Raw genomic sequence first — 25,030 nt, forward strand, 5'->3', positions numbered from 1 at the left:
GATTTCAGTTCCATTTCCCATTTTAAGGCAATTAAAAGTGCCTAAAATCGAAATGAGCATGCATAGCGCCGCAGGAGACATGCTGACAGTTGAAACCGCGGCAGTGCTCAAAGGTAGGCCATGGAAATGGAAAAACCATGTGCGCTAACCATAAATCAGGACCCGGCCAAGTTAAGCCATTAGCTGCATGTGCGCCACGCCCACTCGCACTGGCACTCGTACGCCCACTGGCCACACATCAGGAACACCGGTCGACATCGGAATCCATCAAAAGCATCAAAGGCATGCCGCGAGTGTAATTCAAGAATTTTTCGTGCTCAAAAACTATTTACCGCTCACTGCGCTGCATACTAAGCGCAAACTCGAAATTTGGAACAAAACGGTGCTCAAGTAATTTCGACAGGTCACCCCACCACTTTGCACACTGGGACCAGCTAGGATCAAAAATGTTATGCTAACTTTAAGTTTTAGATAATTTAAAATGTATTATTTAAGGAAATTTAACACACTAAGCTAATTGAAGGGTTTTGTTTGAATAGGCAATCCAAATTTCAAGGAAGGATCCCAGTGTGCTCCAGTTTTCAACATTTTGGAAATCGTAAATCATACTCACGTTCGATTTTCATCAAAACGGTGCGCTCCTGCATATCGGAAGCAATCGAGTTGACTTGGTATGCCCGGCACGCGTACTCGCCGGTGTCATTCTGTGTTACCTTGTTGATGAGCAAACCATCGGCCAGGATGCGGAACTTGGAGTCGTCGGCCGCTGCACACGCGGAATGGAGAAGGTGGAAAAGGGCAGATATGTAGTGGCAGTCGGGTTCGGCATTTGCCAGTTGGCTGATGATGGTGATGGTGGTGGGGCGGATTGGAATGCAAAATGCTCATTATCGAGGGGGGCGGGGGACGGGATTCTTACCGCCGGCACTGATGGGCTGTCCATTGAAGTGCCAGGTGACATTCGGCTGGGGCTCGCCCTTCACCTCGCACAGGATGGTGGCCTTCTCGCCCTCCTTGACCGTCATCACGGTGGCATTTTCCGTGAATGTAATTTTCTCTGTGCGTGCGTGTGTGTGTGTGTGTGTGTGCGGGGAGGGAAAACAATGCAATATTAATGACTGACCTCACGCCCGCCGGCGACTCCACCACTTACGGTACACAATCAAATCGAAGGATTTACTATGCAGACTTCCATCAGCAGCTTCGCAGCTCCAATTGCCCTTGTCGGCCAGTGCGATGTGGGCGAAAACGATTTTCAATTGTTCTGAGCTCGGAAAATAAACGGCGAAACGCGAGGGAGTGGGCAGAGAAAATGGAAAATGGGAAATTGAGTAAGGAATACATAGAAAAAAGGTTAAGCGGGGTTCGCAAAACAAAGCGATATATAAAGTGGGGGCAAATGTGAGGACTATCTGATACCGCATATGTAAGTAAATTGTATGTGTATGTAAATGTTGAATCCATTGAGAGCATAAAATATATTCTTTAGAAGTCACACATATGCTTCCCAAGTAAATAAAGTACTCTTTTGAATTGGTAGTTATTGCTGAAATTTAAATGACTACAATAAGTTGGACATTAATTTACTTTTTAATTAAATCTTAGCCGGAAATATTCCATTAATGTGGCTCGTACTGAGCACTCGGCTACAAAGAATGTGCAGAGAATTGCAATTAATTGCGTTTGTTGTGCCAGTGGCCTTGTATACACTTGCCCCCTGAACCCCGAACTATGACCTCCTGCCCCTCTGCTCCATTTTCCCCCCTGCAGCTTTTCCTTTTGTTTTATCTAGCCCAACCCATCCCCATCTGTTGCAGCCACATCCCATCTGATCCTTACCTGTCGATGTTTGCTCAACGTGAATGCGTCCTTTGTGCTCGCGTATAATTTCGCCTTTCGGCGATTTCCAATGGAGCTCCACCTTGGGATCGGGACTGCGGCACTGGACGATGAGGGATTCGTTTGTGTACCGCACCACGCTGTGCTCCGCCGGACTGAGGGAGAGGCTCTCATGGTGGTTGGCCCAGGCGACAGCTGCAATGGCGAGCAGATGAAAGGATGTAGTATATATATAAAGGATGTACTAGCTACTATGTTAAATGTCAGTTGAAAAGTCAAGGATATCGAGCTCAGTCATTGTTGTCTACTTAGGAACAGAAGTAATAGTAACATATTATTTTATTTCCTATTCAACTATTTTCCATTTCTGGCTTCCTTCTTTATAAGTTTTTCATGCATCTCCAAGAAACAAAGGTACACAATTGATCGCTCAAATGCACACAGCACCTACAGCCACTTAATCACTAATTGGAAAATATGGTTTGCAACATTTAGCACGAAAAACACAACTATTCAAACTCCTTTGAAAAGAAGCACAGAACTGTTTGCGAGAGTTTCTCCCATTTATTTGGCATAAATCAGTTGGCACGCAATTTATGTGGCCAATTTTTTATTTGCCAACCGCCTGCTAACATACAGCAAACTGCACTCAACGGAGCGAAATCGTTGCCGCAACCCAGACTTTCACTTCTTGTTTTGCGCCTTGGCAGAATGTTCATTGAAATTTATCACAAGAAATTGCAATTTCATTTCGCCAATTCGTGTCAATCTGCAGAGGGAGAAGCGTCGGCAGGAAAACTTCAGCCAGGATCAGGATGGCAGCCTGCCTGGCTGCCTGGCTGGCTGGCAGGTCCAAACTTCAGGCAGAACCGGATGCGGATGGGTATGCTGATGGGGATGGGGATGGGGATGCCTTCGCAGCCCTCGGGGCATTCGGGCAACCTATAGATGCACAAATTTCTTGCATACTTTTTAATAAAGTTTGTTGCCAGCCCAAAGTGGCAAAGATGGTATAAAAACAAGAGCTACGAAACACGCCGGGGCGTGGGCCACATGATTGCATCGTTCATTTCGTTGGCAAAAACTTTTGCGTTGCCTTTTTCTGCTTGTGCAAATTTTATTGGCAGCAGTACGAACATATTGAAATTATACAACTACATAATGAAACACTCGCACATATACACACATTTTTGGGGTGGCCCCAAAGGGAGCCATCTACAAGGCTACAAGGATCCCCCCAAGGAGCAAGCCAAGCGTCATCTTGGTGGAACATTATTAACAATGCATCTGGGCCAAAGATGTTCGCAATTAGGTTTCGGCTGCAAAAACTTTGCTAGTATTAATTAGCACAGCCCAAACTTGGAATGGAAATGATTTAAAATGTGGCCACTCTAATTGGACTCGCTCACTCGATGGAAAAATAAAGCACTTTGGTTTTTACTGAATTTTACGAGTTCTATTATATATTATCCTTAAAATATGCAAAATAAACATATAAGCAACAAACTTTTCTGCAAATGGGAGCATACTTAACAGTGTTGTTTTTGGCTTCGACTTTAGTATAAAGTCATTTCCCACGCATCCCCATCCTTTTGTGCAAACACTTTTGTTTTCGCTTAAGAGCTGTCTGATATCTCAACGAATCAATGCCATCGTCGGCCAGAGTTGCCAAACAATGGCCAAAATTACTTTTTATCGCGCTCCTGGCAAAACTTACACGTTCCCCAGATCCGTTGCTATATGTATGCCATATATATAGTTATGGCAGCGAACAAATATTTGCATTGTTCGCCTCACCTGCAGACGCCCACGTCACTGTCCCTGTGACGTCTGTCTGTTGGAAAGCGAGCGTTGACTGCTTTTCTGAATCGGATGATGGCTATGTGACTGGGTACACGGCGAGAAAATACCACTATACTAGGAAGTTGATCATATTATATGATATGTAATAAATAGTTGAAAGTTGACTCTCTGAATCGAATGATGGTTATGTTTGCTGCATGAAAATACTTCTATATTAGAAAGTTAATCATTATGAAAGCATTATGATATGTAATAATTGTAACCTTTGGAAACTCTTCAAAAATCTATCAATCTATACTATTGTAAAAGTATTGGCTTGGAAGTAACTGATAGGTATATCTTTGGGTGTATATCCTGTGACTCCTGTTGCTGTGTCCTGTCGGCAATGGCGATATCTGTTCTAGAAGGATGCCACGTCGTAAAGTTTCATGTGCCAAGCAAGTCGCAGCACATGCAAGCTTAATGACAGTGTCACGAAAAAATAAAGCGAAATACAATGAAATGAAATAAAATAAAGGAAAGCAAACACGTCGGACGAGAGCCAGTGGCAAAGTAAATGTAAAGCAGTGCCAAGTGCGAGAAAAACAAACTGTTAGTGGCGAATCGGAAATGGCATTCCCGCAGGAGCGAAATGAAATTATCTGACTGGCTGTTGGCATTGTTCGGCGGCCTTTATAAATGCATTATGCCGCGCGAGGGGGAGGAACTGCACCTGGCAGTGGGTTACTGGGTGGTCACTGGGTGGCTACACACACGCTAGCTGAAGTTCAGATGGAGTTGCTGAGCGGTAACACGTGCGAGCTGCCAAAAAATGCAACCAAGCATGCAGCGCGTGGGCGACGTCCTGTGAACTGACGTATAATGCCAACTGCTGCTGTCAGGACTGCACGAGTCGCATTGAGTTTTTATGTGGCCGTGTGGGGCATTGCAAGGTGTTAACCTGGAAATTCCGTTAAATGAAATGCATTATTCAACACCGATATGCGGAGTATAAAAGCACGAGGTATTTTTCGAATTTATGCTCGCAGTTCAACATTTCTATAATTCGGAATTAACAGAATATCATCCATTTCAATGCTGTTGTTGGATATTTGTGAATAGCTCGACCACACTACATGAAAATAGAATGAAATATACTAAAAAAATAAAAAACAAATTTTTGTTTCGAATAAATTCGCATTTATGCATGTCCAGCAAAGTTTGGCTAACAAGACGACAGTCCATTGAACATTTATTGCTGCTTGAGGGTCTCTGTTCCAAATGAAATTGCACGCATTTATTCATTTGGTTTTGAATTATTCATCCGGAGTTTTAATGAAATTCTGCCTCCGTTTTTAAGACGGGCCTGCAATTCAATTTCCATTAGCTCGACGAAAAACTTTTTAATTATTTTCCAATGCTTAATGGGGGGACTGGGTACTCGGCTTCAGAATTCTATTTGCTCGAAATGCTGCAAGTTTTCCTCTTTGTGCGACATTTTTGTTTTGCATCTGCTCTGGCAAAAAGTTTGTTAATATTTTTGGTTTTTTTTTTCTTTAGCTCGCATTTGCTTTGCCCAGTACGCACGCATGCTCGCAACTTCAATGAAAAAGTTTTAATTCTGCACTTGTAATGGGGAAAGGGGGAACAAACAGTCTAAAAAGGCCTGGCATCCATTCAATGTGTTTTAAATGTCAGCATAAACGCACATGAAGCGCACTTAACCTGAATTATGCGCGCATTTTCCACGGCCCGAGGGAAAATCCGGGAAAACAGGGAAATAAAAGCAGGCAAATAATTGTAGCATTTGTTCGAGCTTAACCCATTTATGTCAGCAGTTTTCTCCTGATACGTTACAGTTGGAAAGTTTGCCATGGTTAACTTCTTTTTTATCAAAAGCCAGACACTGAGCATGATGGAAAAGTAACTCAAAGTGCAGGGCAATAACCCGATGGCCATTATTACCTCTTGGAATATCCTGGCCAGGAATTTAATTCCAATGGCACACAAAGCACGTAATGCCAGAACATACATAAATCATCAGCGCGTCTCCGCACAAGAATATATTTCCGCTATAAAATGGACGTTTCCGCATTTTCGGCAAGCTGAAAGAGCCACGTCTTGGTCTTGGTCCTGCTTTTTGGCCAGCATGAAAACAGGAAGTCAGGTTGGCTTTTTCGGTTTTGCTTTTGCCCAGCTGCAGTTGCAGTTGCAGGTGGAGAACCTACTCCACCAGTTGCCACCAGGTGCTTCAACTTCAATGGCTGCCTGGCAGAGATGCCTTTTTAATAGTTTTCCAGCTGACACTTGGCCATGCTCTTGTTTCAGTTTGGCAATTAATTTTTCCTGCTTCTTCCGCAACCAGTTCATAAATTTTCCATTATGTGAGTGCGCGCCGGAAAATACATTTATGCGTTTTTAAATGCCTGGCAGCTTATAATTCTCGCAGCTCGGCAGCTCTCAACTCTTCGCTGGCCTTTGAGGAAGCTGGCGCATATAAATTTGCAACTGTCGGGCGATAAGGAGCCGGAGTGCAAGGATGCGGGTGGTATGGCCGGTCCAGCTGCAGACAGGACTCGCCTGACCATGATTCGGCTTTCGACTCATTCATCAGCGTGGAGCGCCTTTGACTTTTGAAACAAAAGTTTGACAAACTTTACTTTCTACTTGAGCGGAGGAACACGCAGACAGCAGTTTAAACTGACGTTGTCGCAGGACTCCATGAAAGTTCGAGCTACTTAAATATTTTAAACATTTTAAAGATAAATCTGCGAACAGTGGCTCACTGTCAGTTGCGATTGGGATTTGTGTCAGTTTGGGTATTTCCAAAGAGAAATACCGAGTGGCGGCAAATGAAAGAGTCAGTTTCAAGGAACTGAAAGTATTCAGGTAAATATAAAACAAAACTTTCATTGTCTCATTTCTTTTGTGCTCCAGCACAGACAGATAGAACTCATAACAAGTTGATAATTTATGTCATTATTCATGGCCCATATCTAAACAGGCAACGCAAAAAAAGACATTTTACTTTCTTTGTCGTTTCACCCCACTGTCTCGCTTTCACTTTTCCATTTCCCCGGGGCAAACTTGAGTACATTTGTCTTGGACTTAGACCATTTGTTAAGCAAATTTCGCGTAAAGTTGCAACATGACAGGCGTCGCATTAATCATGGCCCATCAAATTGCATTAATCGTGGCTTCAAGTGTCGCTGCTAATTATCCTGGCCAAGGATAGCGTCATCTAAGTCGCAGCAGCGACATGTCTGCTAGATTCCCCTTCCCCCGTATTCCTTCGCTCGAGCGCACCTCATGGAGCTGTAATTGAAACTGTTTGTGCGCACATTGCGTATACGCAGCGTGCAACATGCCACTGCAGCGCACTCTGGAGTCGGGCTGTAAAAATAAAAATCAAATTTCCACGCCGCTCTGAACTTTGTTCGCATGCAATTTTTAGTTAAAACTTCGTCTCATGTCGCTGCTAAAAATTAAAATCCAACTGCTGGGCGACAACAACTTGTGTAACTATAGCTCCGCCGTGGTTGTTGCCTCTCGGTCCTTTGCTAACAACTTTGCTGCTTGCACTTTGTCGTAAAAATAAAGTTTTACACACGCGTATGCGAGCTGCTTTTTCTATTGTATTACTTACTTGATGCCATTGTGCCACGTCCCACATCGCCACATCCCCACATACATGCCACATTACTGCACCGCCTTTAGTGTCTTCATTTTTAGTGCGCCATGAGAAAAACTTGTCAGTTTGCCGATCCACTCGAATTGTTTTTGTTAAGTCAACAAACGGCGGGACATTTGTGCGGACAACAAGGGACTTAACCCGTAGGTATGCCAACATAATAACTAAAGGGAGCGGAATGCCAATGCATTGTTATTTTTACGACTAGACCGATTCGGATACTGAACTGTGGATAAAAGGTGCGATGATGTCAGCGGATTGCTATATCTCCATAAAAAACGGGAGCATAACAACTAAGAATATTCTTAGTAACAAAATATCATTCCAATCCATTCATTTTTGTGTACTTAAGCTTGCCTAACTTTACTACTGGCCAATATCCTTGCTAATTTAGGTAATTTCCCATTAATTAGCTGATTGAGTCCGCGACGAGGCTGCTAATTCAATTTGATTGCAGACAAACACTCGGACACGCCCATTTCCTTTGCCCAGCAGCGAAACTTCCGGTTGGCCTTGCAATTTATGCACCTCCTTAAAGTTAAAGGCAAGTTTACCTCCTCATGGGCGATTAACCCGCTTAGGAAACTGAGCCGCGGCACTTGGCTGCATATTTCATTAGCATGCAAGAGGCGCCTCCAATCCGGAGTAACAACAATACGGTTGCTATAAATTCAGGTGCGTGCATGAGGCACGCAAATTGTTGGCGGAGTTTCAAGTTTCCCGGCATTCCAGATAGCTGAGGTAAAAGACTCCGGCTGACTGGCCCCGCTGCAATTTAGCAATTTATAACCGCGGATTCGCTGCAACTCCAGTTGCCGGCTACAATTAATGCTCTTTTAATTAAACTTAAGTGCGCGTTCGCAATTGCAAAATTGCACCTAAGTATTTTAACTTCGGAGCAGCGGCTTGGATGAGCTCGTCTTGGTGCTGGCATTTAAATAGTTTACTTAAGTTTTGCTTACTGCAAGAATGTGGACTTAAATCCACTGATGGCGGCTTCAAGTGGCTTTTATATTAATGAAATTTGGATAGTTTCGTGAAATGGAGCCGGTGGCACAGTGGCTATAGAAAGTGAATAAATATCATTCAGCAATGGCTGAACTGCTTTCCGGTTTATGAATAAAGTTGAAACCCTTAACACATTTTAGCATGCACTTTGTTGCACTGTGCGGAGGTGGCTCCATTAATTTATGCTGTAAACTATTAGAATCTCAGCCAAAACAGGATGCTCTGGTAACTCCCACACAGACACACGTGCTGTATATAGTCTAAGCTTTTAACAGTGTGTGTTTTCTGTATTATGAGCAGCTAAAGCCAACATAAAGAGTGTAACAAATTGAATTTTTCATCGCAACACTAAGCCGCTGCTGCACACACACACACACACACACATCGGAGTCATGGCTAACCACACACTTAACAAGTTTTTGTGCAGCGGTGAAAAAGTGAAAACTAAAAACTGAAAAATGGATGCCGGGCGGTAGCAGCATATTGAAAAATGCGACAATATTTTCCACCGGTGAAATGAGGTGAGCTCAGCAGGAGGTTTTTAGTTAGGCGGATAAGCCGGGCTCCGCCAGAGATGAGCAGGTGGAAATATAGTTGCGGCAGGTGCGAAAAGATTGCGTTCGCCGTGAGCCTTTAATTTGCGACCCGAAAAGCAGCGGGATGTGCAACATTTTGCAATTTACCCATATATATTGTACAAAGGAAATGTTAAATCCTTGGCGGCGGGACAAAGGAAAGCACAAGAGAATACCATTGATGGTTTTGTCGGTTCATTTGCGTAGAAGCTTTCCAGGCACTTAAGCCGTGGAGCTAATTACCTGTCCATAATGAGTGCATTTGTTGCCAGGTGAGTGGCGTGCCAAAGAAGCCATTAAAAATGATTTACCGACGCGCGGAGTGCTCTCAAACAAAAATAAACTTTGCGATTTTTGTATAAATTTTATCTCGGTGGAGTGGTGCGATTTAATTACAGTTTTATTTCATGTTTTCCAACGCATGGATAATGATTGACAAAAGCCGTTAATATCGATTAAGCCGACTTGTTTGTAATGGAAACTCATTATTCATCGCTGAAAAGTAGGCCGATATCGTGTGCAAATTTAAAGCTCCCGATGTATTTGTGTTGAAACCACAATGACTTTTGGCGCAAGCAATAATATTTACTTATTAATTTTAAAGTTTATTTTAGCAGGCAGATTGTTAAAGGTTTTGTTGAGTCTATAAAATCGAAAAGAGGTGTATTAATTCTGATTAAATTTAAGAACATTTGTATTCCCATCAACTAGAATATTTGTACTACTTGGAAAGTTCCACCTTGCAAGTGCAGTGACTACTCAGCAGTTATTTATCAAGTATCCAACGACGATTGCCATTCAAGTTTGCCCGATTCGTTTGCCATTAGAATTTTTGCATTGAATTTGCCCTACTCTCTAATGCAGAGTAAATGCACCGAACTCACTTTCCTCTGATTTTACTGCGTGAATGGCATGACTTTGCAAATAAACTGCTACCAATTCGTCTTGATCACGGTCTCTGATTTGAAAATGCAAATGTGCAGCACTCTCTCAATCATTCCGGGTTGCAAAAATGGCAAGGATGCAGTGGCATTAAAGGCGAGATGCTTGTCGCTCATTTCAAATCGAGCAAACAAATGCACACAAATTCACATCTCATCACCGAGCGGCACGACCTCTTTCGTGTTTTCCATTTTTCTGTTTCCCTTTTTCCCCAATTTTTTTTTGGGGCAAGATGGGAGGATACAACGCACAGATGGACCCGGGACTCGGAATGGGGGGGCATATGTCTTGTTGGTTGCAGTGGGCGAGGGACTTAAGTAATTCATTACTTTAGTCATGCATTGTCATGCATGTTTGCCACGCTTTCCTTTCCGTGCCTTTGCAATTTTTTCCGCTTCGTCCTGGCTGGCGTTTCATTTTTATAGAATTTATCCTGGCGGGCAGGTCGCTCCGCTTGGGTGCTGCATGTCAAGCTCAGTGCGCTGGCTGCTGTTGCAATTTGTATGCAAAATTGTTTTGCAAATTGAGCAAGAAAGATGGCGTAAGCAGAAGGCACACACACACACAATCACGTATCACCTGACAAAGGAAAAGGATGTCTTACCCATGCACATACACATGCAAACAAGACAGCCATAGACAGTTGCATTTCACTTTTCCGTGTTGCCTTTCCATACATTTTTGAACGGCTGCCTTCAGCTTCAGGTGAATGCCATTAAATGGGAAAGTTGCGGATTCGGCATACTGTTGTCACCGTATTTACATAATTAATTGAGTTTATTTTTAATTTATGCCAAACAAAAGCGAACTGATTACGCCGCCCACACCGCCATAATGACCCGCGCATTTATGAGAAGATTAATTACAATTTAACACTGGCCTCGGGCCGCAAAATGAGTGCTTTGATGCATTGTTTTCGTTGCGCAATCTGGGCGGCCCACAAGTGTCCTTCCCGCCTCTTGACCCTGCGCTATTTTTAAAAGTTCTTCTCCTTGCGAGGCCAACTTTTGTAAGCCTCATCCTGATCCACTTCAAACTGTAGCAGGTGTTGGCATTTAAGGCAAATACGACGCAACTCAAATCCCTGCAACGCCAGACACAAAAAGTTTGACGAAGGTAAGCGCTCGAAAGTATGCTACACAGCGTTTTATTGTATTTTTAAATCGCTGCCAGATATTACGTATACGCCGTGAGAGCAGCACTTGGATGTAAGCTGGCATGTAAAATACGTGCTCTTATTTGCACCGATTTAATTTAGTTAAAATTGGTTTATTGTTCGGTCAAGTGGCCGCATCATCTTTTTAAAGTTGGCTTGTAATGCAAGCTGCATTCAAATTTTCCTTCAAAGTTCATATCAAAATTGCACAAAGCTTCGGATTGCCAGACTTTTGAGGTCAACAATTTATATTATAATTAAAATATAAATACAACAGACTCGGGCCATGGCAAGTACATATTTGCGTTGCTCTTGGGCGGCAATTTAAGTATTCAAATATTGGCAGCAGTTTTGTCTTCGGGGGCCGAGCAACTTTTATCAGCAGTGTCGCAGCAATTTGTGGGAGCCACTTTTCGAATTCCGATTGTTCGATGTTGGAGTGGAGTCCCGCATGTACTCCATTCGCCATTCTCCCCCTCTCTCCATTTGTTTGTTGGCCAAAGTCCACTCGGCGAGCGAAGCGGCGGGAATCTGGTCTATTGAGCGAACTTTTCCCAAAAGTGGAATTGCATTTGCTTTGCTTGAAAAACTATTATAACTTTGGCCAGTGCCTGCGCCATGCAAGAGTTTCAGTTCATCCAACTATGAAAGTACTTTATGTGAGCTAACAAAAATATTTCTTTTATTGAGTTTCACCAAGATCCTTGTGCCTGTTCCTGTTCTTGTGCCTCGGCTGAGGAGTTTTAGGCTGAGTGGATCGAGTGCGGCCCCAAAACTTTTGTTCTCAAAGCGCTGTTGCAGAAGGCCAAGTCCCCAGTTGCCACCAAGTGCCATTGTTCGCCAAGTCGAAGACAAGTTGATATCCGGTATCAACGAGCCTCGTTCGTTGGTTATTTGATATATGCAATCTGGAGCCACAAGGAAATCGTTTTATTTACTTAGATTAAGCTGTAGTGATACAGAATAAACTGCACTTTATCATTTTGGAGAGTGCAAAGGGGATTATCTTGTGTTGCTGTGGCTCAACTAATCAATTTATATTGAAGAACTTTTCCCAAACTTGCACTTAGTACCGCACATTTGCCAACTTGCATTGTGCAACAAACTGACTTATCGTGCCACATTCGAAAGCAATTATGTCGATTGGTTTTATGGCCAGTGCTAGGCATGTTGTAAACTATTAAATTTGATTTATTAACTACACAAATTAACCGCAAGTGTTGGGCCGTAAATTGTGGAATATATTTTTGCGTATGCAAATTGCCAGATGATGCGACATAAATTGTGCAACATTTGCATTTAAAATGTCATTGTGAAATTATAACTTTAAAGCCCTCGCCCACATTAGCCGGTCAAATAAACCTGTTTCCGCCGCACAAAAAGCCATCATAGTTTTTAGTACTTTCGGCGTTTGCAACAAACACACACACATTCACGCACACAAACAAGCCGCAGACTGTGGCATATGGTTTGTGTTTTTGTTGCTTTAGTACATGTACATTTCTTGTTGCTCTGGTGATGTAATATTCGCCGGCGTTTTTGTTGTTTGCTGGTTATTGTTTGTGGCGCTAGTTTTGTGGTCGCCCTTTGTTTTGGTTCAGACAATGCGATGGCAAAAACCATTGCAAAAAAATGTTGCTTACGCAATGGCACATGCCTCGTTCTCGGATTTACCCCCTTCCCCAATTGTTGCAGCGCCTGTAGTTCGGCAACAAAAACAGGAAAACAGGAGTACGGAAAAAAAAGAAAACACATTCGCATGCAACGTCAGCAGCAGCCAAGTTTTAATTACGTAAAATATTTTTGCGTAGCCCTGCTTCGCCGTTTCCCTCTAATCAACTTAAAAGCCAGCTTCGCTGCAGTTGCTGCATCAGGCGAAAATTGCTATTCGGCAACACGGTCCGAAAATGTTGCAGCAATGCAAAGTGCGCTCCATGAGTCGCCTGTTGCAAGTCCGCGGGTCCTGAAAGCATCCAAGGGCCCACCAAAGTTCCCCTGTAGAGGGCTTAGGAAAGTCAGACATCAGTGCATTCTCATCCCTGCCCGAAATTGCCAAGCTGCTGCATCTGAGTCTGATAATCACAGCGTAGCTACTTTCATTCGAAAGAGTTTCCTCATTCTGAAAGGGCATGCTACAATTGTTTGTGGTCTTTGTAATCAGTCCCTATACGAATTACCTACCTCTGGTGATAACTTCCAATGGAATTTTGAGTTAGATGCATGTGCATTTACAGAAAAGTTTTAATTCCCTTAGTGAGTTAGTACATTGCATTCCAGTGTTATCCATTTTTCGAATTTTTTCCATATATACATCCTTTACTTTAAAGTTAATACTATGCTCGTTCAACTCGGCATTTCCCCTCTGCTCAGCGTATTGAGCAGCGTCTGCGTGCCGCCAAATTGTTTCTCCTCTGGGTTTGTTGTTATGTAATTACTTGCTGAGTGGCGTACGCAAAATGTTTGAGCTGGCAAAGCGACGGGAACTGAAACAGCAACTAGCACAACTAGCAAAACTAGCAAAACTAGCAAAACCAGCACAACCGACACAAGTGCAACTCCGACTGCAGGACAGCACCCATACACGCGCACACACGGCGCTTTAAGTGCTTTTTGACATGCAACTACTACACTGACTGTGTGTGCATTTATGAATGCTTGTATAGGTAGGTGCGAACATTTATTAACATGCATGTGGCGGTGGCAAGAGTAAAAGCAATTTAGTTTACTGCAAATGTTGGCCGGCGGGCCTTTGTTCTGTTCTGCTGCCTTCAGCATTTTGGCTGATTCATGGCTAAACGTTTGGCAGCAAACAGTGCGTATGATTGATATCGTAGCCAGCACAGCACGAAAATTGAATTCACAACTTGCTGGCGGACAACCTGGTCCATTAGGAGGCCAGCCAACAAACTAGATACAACCAATAGATACCTGTGCGGGCATAAATCACAAGTCACCTGGCTGATATTTTGGCCAACAATTGTTAATCAACTTGCAACATGACAGCCGCAAATTATGCGAGAGACTCGAGCCCAAGTCGCCCAGTCAGGGAAGTCAAAATCCGGTCAGCGGTGGAGTGTCTGGAGTTTCTGGGCTTTGTGCAGCTGGTGGAGCCTCGAAAGTGTTTGCTAATGTCTGCGTGAATGGAATTTATTATGCCAGTCGGACATCGATCAGTGCAACCCTTTGTCCGATCGAAAGAGGCCAGTCGAAACGGTCGCAATCGATTTCAATTGCCACAAATTGCGACATTCTGCACACAAGAGTCAATGCAATTATGTGCAAATTGCATTTTACTAGATTCGATTCAATTCGTGGCATTGATTGGATTATGCAAATATTTGATGTAAATTGCATAAGCAGACGGCTAATTGAAATTGCTGAAACGGCAAGGAGAAAAGTTCCCCGACAAAACTTTTTGAGCCAGGTGCTGCGCAATTTTTTTCCGACCTTAAATTATTTAGTTCAATAATTTCAGTTTCCTTCGAAGGCTTTTCGTATTGAGGTTGGTTTACTTGCACTAGTTTTAATTAACAATTGCTATGCATTTGAACAGCTTTGCAGGTGCTCAAAGCTCTCAAATGTGACCAATTACAGTGTCAACATTTGGAATTCTGTTTCACATCTTCAGTGTAAGTAAATAAATATTTGAGGAGAGTAATAAAAGCCGTAATTATTACGTTCATTACTCTGCACTCACTAGGGAATCAATTATAAGATGTTTTAGATGTCAAAGGATTTTACTTGAAAACATATCTCAGTTGGTGTTCTATTCTTACTAACCCTGTTAGGACCTTAATTCAACAAATCCTAATTGAATACAGTTTTAATGATGCCCCAATTTGGCGGGACATGCAAATTCCAATATGCGGCAACTTTCGATTCACCCTGAATGCAGAGGGATGACCGTATTTTCGCGTTTTCATTTTCAATTAGCAATCGTTTTTGATGGCGCATTATGCGTAGTCGCATAGTTATGCATTCCAGCCAAATTCAATTTGAAACGCAATTACAATGGCAATTGGGGCCGCATTCATAATCAATGGGCGGCTGTTTTTAGAAACCGAAATGAAAGGACGATGATGTCGGTTTTGTGTTCAGGAATCGCATTGCTAAGCAGAAATAATCAACGCGCTGACATTCTAAATAAATTATGGCACACTCGATTCGTGTGATATGACTGTGACATTTGTTTTGGTAAACAATGTGTGTGCGGCGCACCGCGTGCGCTAATTGAAGTGTCAGGCCGGCCAACGTGGCGTATGCGTGATGTTTAGTGCGGTATGAATAATGTCGGTTAGCGAAATGCCATTGACATTTGGCGGAACATTAAATGTTTGCAACTTGTTTGACATGAGCAATTCAAATTCAAGAGGCACACAAAACAGTTCTGGCCGCTTTAAGTCACCGTTTTTGGCTCAAAGTTTGTCCTTCTGTGAGCTGGCCTAAATGGAGCATACACACATGCGTTGCCGGAAAATTGCTCCAGTGATGCCTGCAATTGTCACGACAACTTGCCGTCTCTAATTGCAGTTTTCTGGCAGTTACCATTCTGCATAACGTCAACTTGACACAATTCGAAAACTCGATGCCGTTTTGCCATTGTGCATGTTTGAGCTAATTCTTCTGACAGCATAAGTTAGCAAGTGACATCATAAAAGGAGAGCAGTGAAAATAAACTCTGCCTATATGCAGGAAAAAAGGTACACCAGACAGTTGGTAAAAGATGCACAAGTTCTGGCCATAAAATGCCCATTAAAATTCGAATAGATTGGATGCATTGCCAGTAACTCGGAGTGCCAGTAATAAATATCTTCTGACAGATAGCTTACATTTTCCTGTGGCTCATCTACACTTACATATGTAGGTGAATCAATTAAAATTCTATCGCTCTATATAGATAGACACTCCCCTTTTGCGTTAATGGTCATATAATTGATTGCTTTCTGTAGCAGCCATACATTGCCAGAAGCAAAATGTGTGCACTCCCGAAAACTTAGACTATACTTTGCTGTTGGTCACTAATTGATCCTCCTGCTCGGCAATTTGTCCAGTTTATTTGACGCAAATACTCATAGCTGGAAGGACAAAGAAAACACCATTTTGCTTTGTGTCGAAAATACATTTTTGAAAACTTTTCATACACTGCTCCCAGAGTGTCGGGCGTGGAGAGCTGTCAAGAGCAGGGCCAAAAAGACACCCACATCGATAGCCCGGTGCTAGGAACTCGGCAGGAGCAAGGATTCGGGGAAGAGGACTTCAACCGGCAGACCAATGCGTAACACTTGGGCCAAACAAACTTGTTTACACATTTTTGGTTGCTCAATTTCTAGTGTCAACAGGCGAGCCACCAGCTAGCTGTCAGTCCTTGTCGTCCTTGGGCGTTGTCCTGTGGGTGGCTGTCCTTGTGGTCGCCTTGTTGCTGCCCTGGTTCTGCCGTTTAAGTTCAAGAATGCGCTAAAAGTAATTCACGACCAGTAGTGCTCGACTTGGCCACACAAAAAAATGAAAGGACATTTCCTTGACCGTGTGCCAGATACAGGCACTGCGATTCAGGACTCCGTTTCTGCTGGCTGTATGCAAATGAGTCGCTGGCACGACTCGCCGCGACTTTATGGCCCGATGCAGATGCAGTTTTTTATGATCACGACAGCCAGCACGGTTGCAGTGCTAAATTACAGTCGCGCATTAAGGCTAATCCATGGCAATGATGACGTTTAGTGGCCTCGGCGACAGTTGTGCGAACTTTTATGTGCCATAAAAATGCCACGTAACAGTGGTCCGAGTTTGGATGATTATGAGGGCAAAGGTCACGTATCTTTCAGGAAATACAGCTTTTATATTTAAAAAGTATTTGTGTTGCCTAGGATTTTGTCTCAAATTAATAGATATATTTTATATATATAATCTTTTTAATTTACTAATTTACTTTCCTTACATTTACTTGACAGCTTACTCTGTCACCACGTTTATAGTTCTCCTGAAAGTAATAACACTCAACAACTATGAAATATTAAATGGTCACAATGTTTAAAGTGCATTAAATTCCCGGCGTGTGGCATTTATATCGTTGCCACACCACTGTTCCTGCCACTTTTTGCTGCTTGGCTGCATGGCACTCTTGTGCTAATTTCGATTTAATTTTATTTGAGTTTAAATTTTTTATATCCCCAACTTGGCTTGGTGTCGTGCTGTCGTCGTTTGGCCAACATCCTGGCGACCTCCTTCCAGCCCACATATGCCATGCATTTAAATGAACATTTTCCTGTGTGCGTGAGTTTTTGCCATTTCATTCAATTACCGACTCAAGCTGCAGACTTGGTATGTCTATGTCGAAGTCTATGGCTATGACTATGACTGTGGAAATGTCCTTGAGTGTTCTAGCTGAGAAGGCTTTTATGGCTGACTGGAGCCTGTCACATTTGCTTATGCCTTGGCTTAGGTCAAATTATGTTTGACTATAAACGGCATGCGAAATTTTCGGACAAAGCCCCGGGCACATCAATTTTAATCAAAGACCCGGCAACGTGCTCGGCATGAAAAAATAGGATGTTCTGGGCAAAAAGGAAAAAAGGGCGCCTGGACAGGATATCATGAGGCCTCATCATATCGTCGCATCTTGGCGTGAAACTTTTCAGCCCTTGTTGGACAACACTTTTGAGAAGTCAAAGAGTCGCAGTAAATCAAAGCTAAGCCCCACCAGCGTTGATGACCATTCAACGTAACTTAGAAAATGAAGGAAGGAAAAGGAGCGGATTCCAAGGCAAGGTCTTCAAATGCATCCGATAACGAACTTTGAACTTGCACTGCCAGCAGCAGCAGCTTAACCCCTTAATGCCGTTATCAGCCTTCGCATTTCACTTGGCCGGCTCGACTCGAACTTTGTTGGGTTATTTAGCCTGGCTTTCTGGCCTCTTGGCCTGACCCTCCTCCGGCAATTGCACAATTTTTTTTCTACTCTACTTTCTCGTAGCCACAGGGAGTTGGCATAAACCTGGACACTTGACCCGCTCAAATCCGTATTCTACGAGCAGGCACAACAAGATTTAGAGGAAAAGACCTGGGGAGAAATCAGTACCGATAAGCCAGAAGATTGGGCTCAGAAACACCTTAGTTTCTAGGTTTCTTAAAATACAAGATTGCAAATTTATTAGAGAAAAATTACAAAAAGGTACACGTCAAAGCAAAAGGAAGTAGAAAAAATAATTAAGGAACTTGTACTTCTTCCGTTTTTGAATAAGTCATACAAATGAGTACATTTTGATTTCAGCTTGCTGTATTTAGAATATTCTTCTGAGAAAAGAACCCACCGCTTTCCGCTGTTCATTAGGAACTGTGAGTTGCCTAATTCCCTGCTGACTTCTGCGAATTTGTCATCATGCATCAGTCGTCCTGTCAGTTCGTCCGTCCACCAGAAACCATCCTTCCACCAACAACAACTGCAAGCGAGGCTGAGCCCTCTGTGCTTTGTGAACTGGCTGTTCGCTCTATTACCTTACTACGACTTCCTGGCCCTGGACAGCTCCTCCTGCTTCTCATCCACCGCCGCCTGGAACAATGTGTCCCGCCTAATCCTTTTTATGCCCCACTATTATTGCCAGCTGAACAGCAACATAGTTATGGTTCTGGTTGACGAACCAGTTCCGACCCTTGGTAAGCTGCTTACGGTTGTCCCCACTCGACATGTCGACCCAGCCCATCCCATTACTCCAGACCTAGACCCAAGGACTTTGTCTCCATTTCAGCAATTGAGATTCCTGTTGCTGGCAGCAACTTAAATATTTATTTACTGTTGCCCGACTTCAAAGTCAAAGGCCCAGCATTGACATTGTAATCGGCTGATATCATATTTAATTCATCTCGTGAGGCAGGCTTTTATTTCAGTTTGGCTATTAGGTAAATGATCTGGCAAACATAATCATACTAATCACCTTCTTACAATCATAGAAACACTGCCAACAGCAGTTGAACTTACTTTAAATTATTGAGTCTGAGCGTTTTTGTGTAATTTTATACCTCGTATGTTACGACTTAAGAGCCAAATATGAAATTCAAATATCTTTCTGTACGTAACTATGCAGAAATAGTGCGCAAAGGCATTCTTTGACATCGGATCTAATCAGTTCTTTGGGAAAGTGCATAACAAAGCTTTTAATAAAACGATGAGGCTTGCTTTAAAAAAAGGAAATGTGGCGAAGCCATTTAAGGCATCCAAACAGTTTGTTTATATATAACGGACAACCGCAAAAACCATCGAATTTGGCAAAATGTCAGAATGCGGTTTTTGCCACCAAACTTTACGTATTTGCGGAGCCGAGGCAAAAGTTCAAAGGGCTGCGGTGAATGGATAAGTTGGTAGCACCCCTACCCCTCTCATCTGATCCGAACATCGCAAAAAAAGGAAAACATTGACAAGCACGCAGAGGAAGGATCCTGAATGGCTGTGGCTGAAAAGTTGCCCTGCAAACATGTGCTGCAATGAGTTATATGTAGTTTTCTTAGTAGCCACCGAAAATCAATATCCCAACTGCAACAGCTTTTCAGACTCTTCTCGTAATTTTCCAAAAGTCCAATACCAATTGCATTTCCTGGGTGTGCTAGTGTATCTGTGTGTATGTGTGTGTGGGTGCTAATCGTTGCATATCAGTTACGCGCTGCACGTTCAGCTAGTGCCCCTTGCCGCCATCTTTTTTCAGCGCAGGTTGCATCTGCTTATTGCCACATAAATCAACCAATATGCCAGACAGAGCTGCAGGCCAAAAAATGCTCCCATTGGCCTTCTACGTGTGGTTGTGCGAGTGTGTCATGCCTTTAGGGCGGAGTATTCGCATCCGCATCCGCATCCCCATCTCCATCCGCATCCGCATGGCTGGCTGGCAGACAGGCACGTGTTCCATCTTAAACGTAATATGAGTGGCATCCGCTTTGTCCTTGGCAGCTGCCTGGGACTCCTTCGCCATGACTTATGAAAATGACTTCAAGCATAAATCGAGCAAAATTGCGTCTATGACTTAATAATTTCCACGTGAAAAACATTTTAAAGTTCAATTTGCCAATGTCATCCAACAGAAGGATGCGGCAATAAAAAGGCAATATTTCGCTACTTCAATTTTATATTGGCTTTTGTGTAGCCACGTGTGCTGAGACTGAAATACCAAAGTGCTATGTAATCCGGTAGCAAGTGTGTAACTAATAAGTGGGGGTTTCTAAATCTTTATATTTTTAGAGTATTATCTTTATGTATTGATTATTATCACCTAAAATACAGAAACGATATAGAAGTATTCTTCATCCACTTTGAAAAGTATTTGATATATAATGCTTTTTATTCATTTCTTTAGTTTTTTCCCCCATTTTGACTGCGGTTGGCAAATAAACGAAACGCTTAGACAAAGTACTCCCCAAACACACACACGCAACTGAGAAACACCAATACCAATGCAGATACTCGCTCACAGTTACAGAATGTAACTCTCGTGAGGATATATTCGCATATAGATCAACTCGGCGTCGTCGACACGGAAGTTGCCGTTGTATTTCCGGTTGTCTCGCTGACATTGCCGCCATTGCTGCGTCGTCGCCTGTTTGTCGCCTGTCAGACACACACACACACACGCAGAAGCACTCAAATACGCACACTATGATCCAGAAGCACAAACAGTGCAAATGAGATGCCAAAATAGTTGCGTTTATGGTTAGCATTTGGAGGTAAATGAGTTCTGCTTATCCACTTGATGTTTCAGTTTCGGTGGCTGTTTTCATTTTAGCAACAGCTCGTTTTGCATTTTCGGTTTTAGCCGGGGCTTAATTGTGTGCTTTTGTGTGACATTGCCAGGATCCAGGATCCAAGTGCCATTCGCTGGTGATTAAATTTTCAGTTTTACGGCAACATTTTTGGGGGCGCACTCACTAATTGAAATTGCTTTTGCAAAGGCACTTTCGGTCGCCTACAAAGATGTCATCATATTTTCCCACACTCAGCCCTGCGGCGTCAAATTAACTCGTTACAATTTTTGGGTCGAGGGGTCCTGTGCCCACCCACGGCAAATGCAGTTTGCAGCGCGGTAAATTGGAAATGCGGTTTTTCCACCCCCCTCCTTCCAAACTCAATTGCTGCATAAATAGTTTAGCCGGGCTGCTGCAGCTGTGCCCCATAAAGCATACGACCCGTGGGCCGCCGGTCGTAGCTTATTAATTACCGCAACGATGTCGATAGCCCCCTCCGGCAACCAATGGAGCATCAATCCGGGTATCCGTCAATGCTCCAGTATCTCCCCGGGTATCTCCAACACACACACACACACAGAGAGTCATGCTGCATGTGCATTAGATTTTAATTGCACGTAATTTAACATGACTGGTTGCCGATGCCATCGACAAGCGCTGTGCCAGCGGATTTGTTACAAAGGAAATGTGAAATGTGATTGACGTGGAGCACTTGGCTCGGTGCAATGTGCCACGAAATGAAAGGATGCCCCTGCAGCCACCAAGCAACATATAGCATCCAACATCCAACATCCGCCATTCGCCATCAGCCATCCGCCATCCGCCACCGCATCCGCAACAAATGAATCGAGCAATAAAAGCCATCAATAACCGGGCTCCAGATGTCAATTGATGAGAAGAACTACAACCGACAGCCAAGGATGCACTTGTCTCTGGCGGTAATCGTACGGACTGAAAGGAGTTGGCCAAGTGAAAGTGCTTCCATGGAGCAAATTACCACAAAAACCCAGAATAACTAAGCGCACATGAGGCATAAATAAAATATGGCCAGGCAAATGGCTTACGTAAGCCATCCGAGTGTAAGTGTTACAAAGCAAATGGGATAATGGACTGACTGCCTGGCAGAGATAAAAGTAATCTACATAGAATGTTGAGCATTGAAATCAAATACTTTGGATGAGAATACTCGGATGAGCAGCATATATGTAAAATCGTATGGATAATTGTTCTGGCAAACTCTATACACATATTGGCTAAACAAAAAGGATAATGGCAAGGAAAACAAAATGTGTAGGTATCAATGAGATGAATAATTTGGTTAAGGTTGCATAATTATCTACAAAATCTGTGCTGCAAACAAAGAGTAACTAATACAAACTAATGATAGCTTAAGTTCAAAATAAACTACTTTACTGCTCCCGAACTCACAATAAATTCAACTCTTCAAGAAGCTCTCAAATCTAAAACTACCTATTTCCTGTATCAATTTAAGGCTCTTACTAAATTCAAAAAAAGTATGGACCATAAAAACAGCTCAGGCAACATGGGCGTTGCAAGAACATAAAGCCATGAATGGCCAGAGCAATTTGACAGCTGTTGATGGATTCGAGGACTGCGAACGGAACTATAACTATAACTATCCGTGTCACTGCCGCTTTCGCCGACTGCAACTTTAATGCCTGAAAAGGCGCCGTGGCATGGGAAATCAATACGGATCCGGGTTGGTCCCCTGGTGGGGCATAACACCCGATAACGGGCCGCTGGATTTATCCCCAGCCGGGCTGCCAAAGGAATGGCTGCACTAAAAATTGGCAGTGACAAGCAGCCGGGCAACGAGGTGGATCCCGGTTCTGGGGCATCCCCGAGTGCTGGATGTGGCAGCAGTGGTGAGCAGTGGTGGTGGTTGTGGTGTTGCCGACAACAACGGGGGCAACAAAAAGTGGCGCCACCAAAGTGCGACGCCATTTGTCTGGGAAAATAGGAAGAAGCGATGCTCACCAAGAAAAAATGCGGAAAAATATCGCTCTGTGGACGTGACCTAGAAAACTCGAGTTTGGGCCAACTTAAATGAGGGAAAGACGGTTAACTTGGCCATGTGCGTGTTCTTCGACATTAAATTGATTTATTGGGTTTCAATTTTTGCGCAGGATAATTAGGTTTTGTTTGGGCAAATTGATTGAGTGTCCAGTTGATTGCCAGCTCGTTTATTAAAGCCGACCGACAGCGGCCACATAATGTTGTTAAATTCAATTAGTTTTCATCCGAGCCAATTTGTGTGGGAATCAGCTGGCAGGCGTACATATCTTTGATTTAAGGCGAAAAAAAGGATTTTTAATTAATTCCGACAAAAGCCATTTCACACCGGGTAATCGTTGTATCAATCATTAAGCTATTCACAAACGGGCTTTTATTCGCATTAAGTGATATCATTAAAACATTGCCAGCAGAGTTATTTCACTTTCAATAATTTTCACAAATAAATCCAATTATCATTGGTAGTAAATTAAAAGCAGCAGTCGATTCTCTTACGAGATGGTTTAAAAGCATTTTTGCATCCATTTCGATATGAATGGGATTAAAGTTACGTTTTGTGTGCACTTTTTTTGTAAGTAAAAATAAGATAATCGGATTTTAAGCACAGCTGCGTGAATTTGAGGCCAGCACAATATTAACTCATCAATCATATTAAGGACACGTATTTTAAACAAAAATACTTAAAAGGAGCTTTGCTTTAGATTATGCCCCACTAAATGTCCGACCCTTATCATTCATGGAATTGTTCATACTTCAGAACATTTCATGAGTTCCACGCCCCAGGACTCTTATCCATTACGCAAGGACCTATTTATATTCAGAAGCCTCCTGTTGGAAGCACTACCCACACTCGAGTTGGCTTTAAATATGTTTTAGTTGTAGCAATATGACTTCATGGCGAAATTATCGATTTGCCAATGCTTGCCAAAAATTGCCCCGGCAAATGGCCAATGCCAAGAGGTTGATGTGGCTGCTGCTTTCGTTGCCATTGAGCGTCGTCTGGCGCCGTCTGGTCGCGGAGTGGAGCGAACAAAGTGTAACCTTAACACACGCGGCTGAAAAGTCGAAGGACTTTTCCACCGCCCCCTTGCACCAACCCCCTTTTAACGCCCTCTTTTTCCGCCAACAGACAAAGCAGACAGACAATACCGTTCATTACAGGAGGCGAAGCGTAGGAAAAACAAACAAGTTTTTCCAGCTTTGGCGACGCCGCTGCTGATAAAGCATAAAACTGTCGTCAAGGCTTTGCCAGAATTTTCTTTTTTCACTCTTTTTAAATTGAACTGGATTCTGGGGGGAGGGGGAGAGGGAACAAAGGAATTGGAACTGGAAGGACTCTTGTGTGCTGGGCGTCATAATAAGGCTAACACAATGGGCGGGATTAAGTGGGTGCAATGTGCTCTTTGTCCTTTGTAGCTGCATTTGGAGCCCATCTGCCCGAGGCTTGTTGCATGTTTGTTGCGCTTTTGTGTGGGCACGGGCAACAACGGCTGCTGGCATAGTGCTCCAGCATACATGTGGATGTCCTTGTTGGAGCCAGATCTAGTGGCCTCCACTTCCGATACAAACACATATATATGTAAGTACTAATGCGCTACGACCTGATTCCCAACCCGATTCGCATTGCAATTGCAAAGTAAATGCTTTAATGCGCTTATCCTTTTAGCGTCGGTTGGGCATTCGTTCAGACTACCTAACCGAATGGTTTCCTACCGGCTGCAGGACCTCCTTTCCCGCTCTGCACTCCTTTTCACACCCATTTCTTTTTTGCCTGCCTGCCTGGGCAAACATTGTCGCCATCGCAGTCGTTGGGTGTGGAAATAATTTGAATGCTCTGTGACTTGCTTACAGCGGAAGTGAAAGGGGAATTACGTTATAAGTAGCTAACTTCCTTTGCACAGGAGCAACTTTCAAGTTCCGTTTTGTATTTGTTTATCTAGGCATACTTAGAAGTGGAGTTTGCAAATAATAGGTAACTGCTCGTTTAGAAAGTCAGCATTGTAAGGGACACTTCCGGTGAGATAACAGTTTAGCCAATAATATGGTTTTGAATTTAAATATTTCACCATTTCAGCTCCTATCTTTGGGTTTCTAATATTTAAACATATACGTAAAGCTAGTCCTTATTGAGTTGATTTTCCTAATTGGCAAACTTTTAAAGCGCTTTGGCAACTTTTTTCCATGACTGTGCACCAGAAGAAATGGTGCATGCAACACTAATATTGGCACCACCTGTAGGGGAAAAGCTGCATTTTTTCTCCGCCGCGAATCGCCGAAATG

The 25,030-nt window shown here is 43.1% G+C and overlaps 1 protein-coding gene across 1 annotated transcript in view; it reads right to left on the bottom strand.

Annotated features, from left to right (window-relative positions):
* The window catches only part of LOC6613375 (neural cell adhesion molecule 1-A), a 58,441-nt gene that overhangs the window by 1,839 nt on the left and 31,572 nt on the right, over positions 1 to 25,030 (bottom strand). The window contains exons 2-5 of the mRNA XM_002037813.2: positions 1,840 to 2,034; positions 1,154 to 1,264; positions 920 to 1,057; positions 614 to 766 (exon numbers count right to left, since the gene is read on the bottom strand). Coding sequence (XP_002037849.1) covers positions 614 to 766; positions 920 to 1,057; positions 1,154 to 1,264; positions 1,840 to 2,034 — 597 coding nt within the window. The remainder of the gene's footprint in view (positions 1 to 613; positions 767 to 919; positions 1,058 to 1,153; positions 1,265 to 1,839; positions 2,035 to 25,030) is intronic.

The sequence above is a fragment of the Drosophila sechellia genome, chromosome 2L, assembly GCF_004382195.2.
Source record: "Drosophila sechellia strain sech25 chromosome 2L, ASM438219v1, whole genome shotgun sequence".
In the NCBI taxonomy this organism is placed as follows: Eukaryota; Metazoa; Arthropoda; class Insecta; order Diptera; family Drosophilidae; genus Drosophila; species Drosophila sechellia.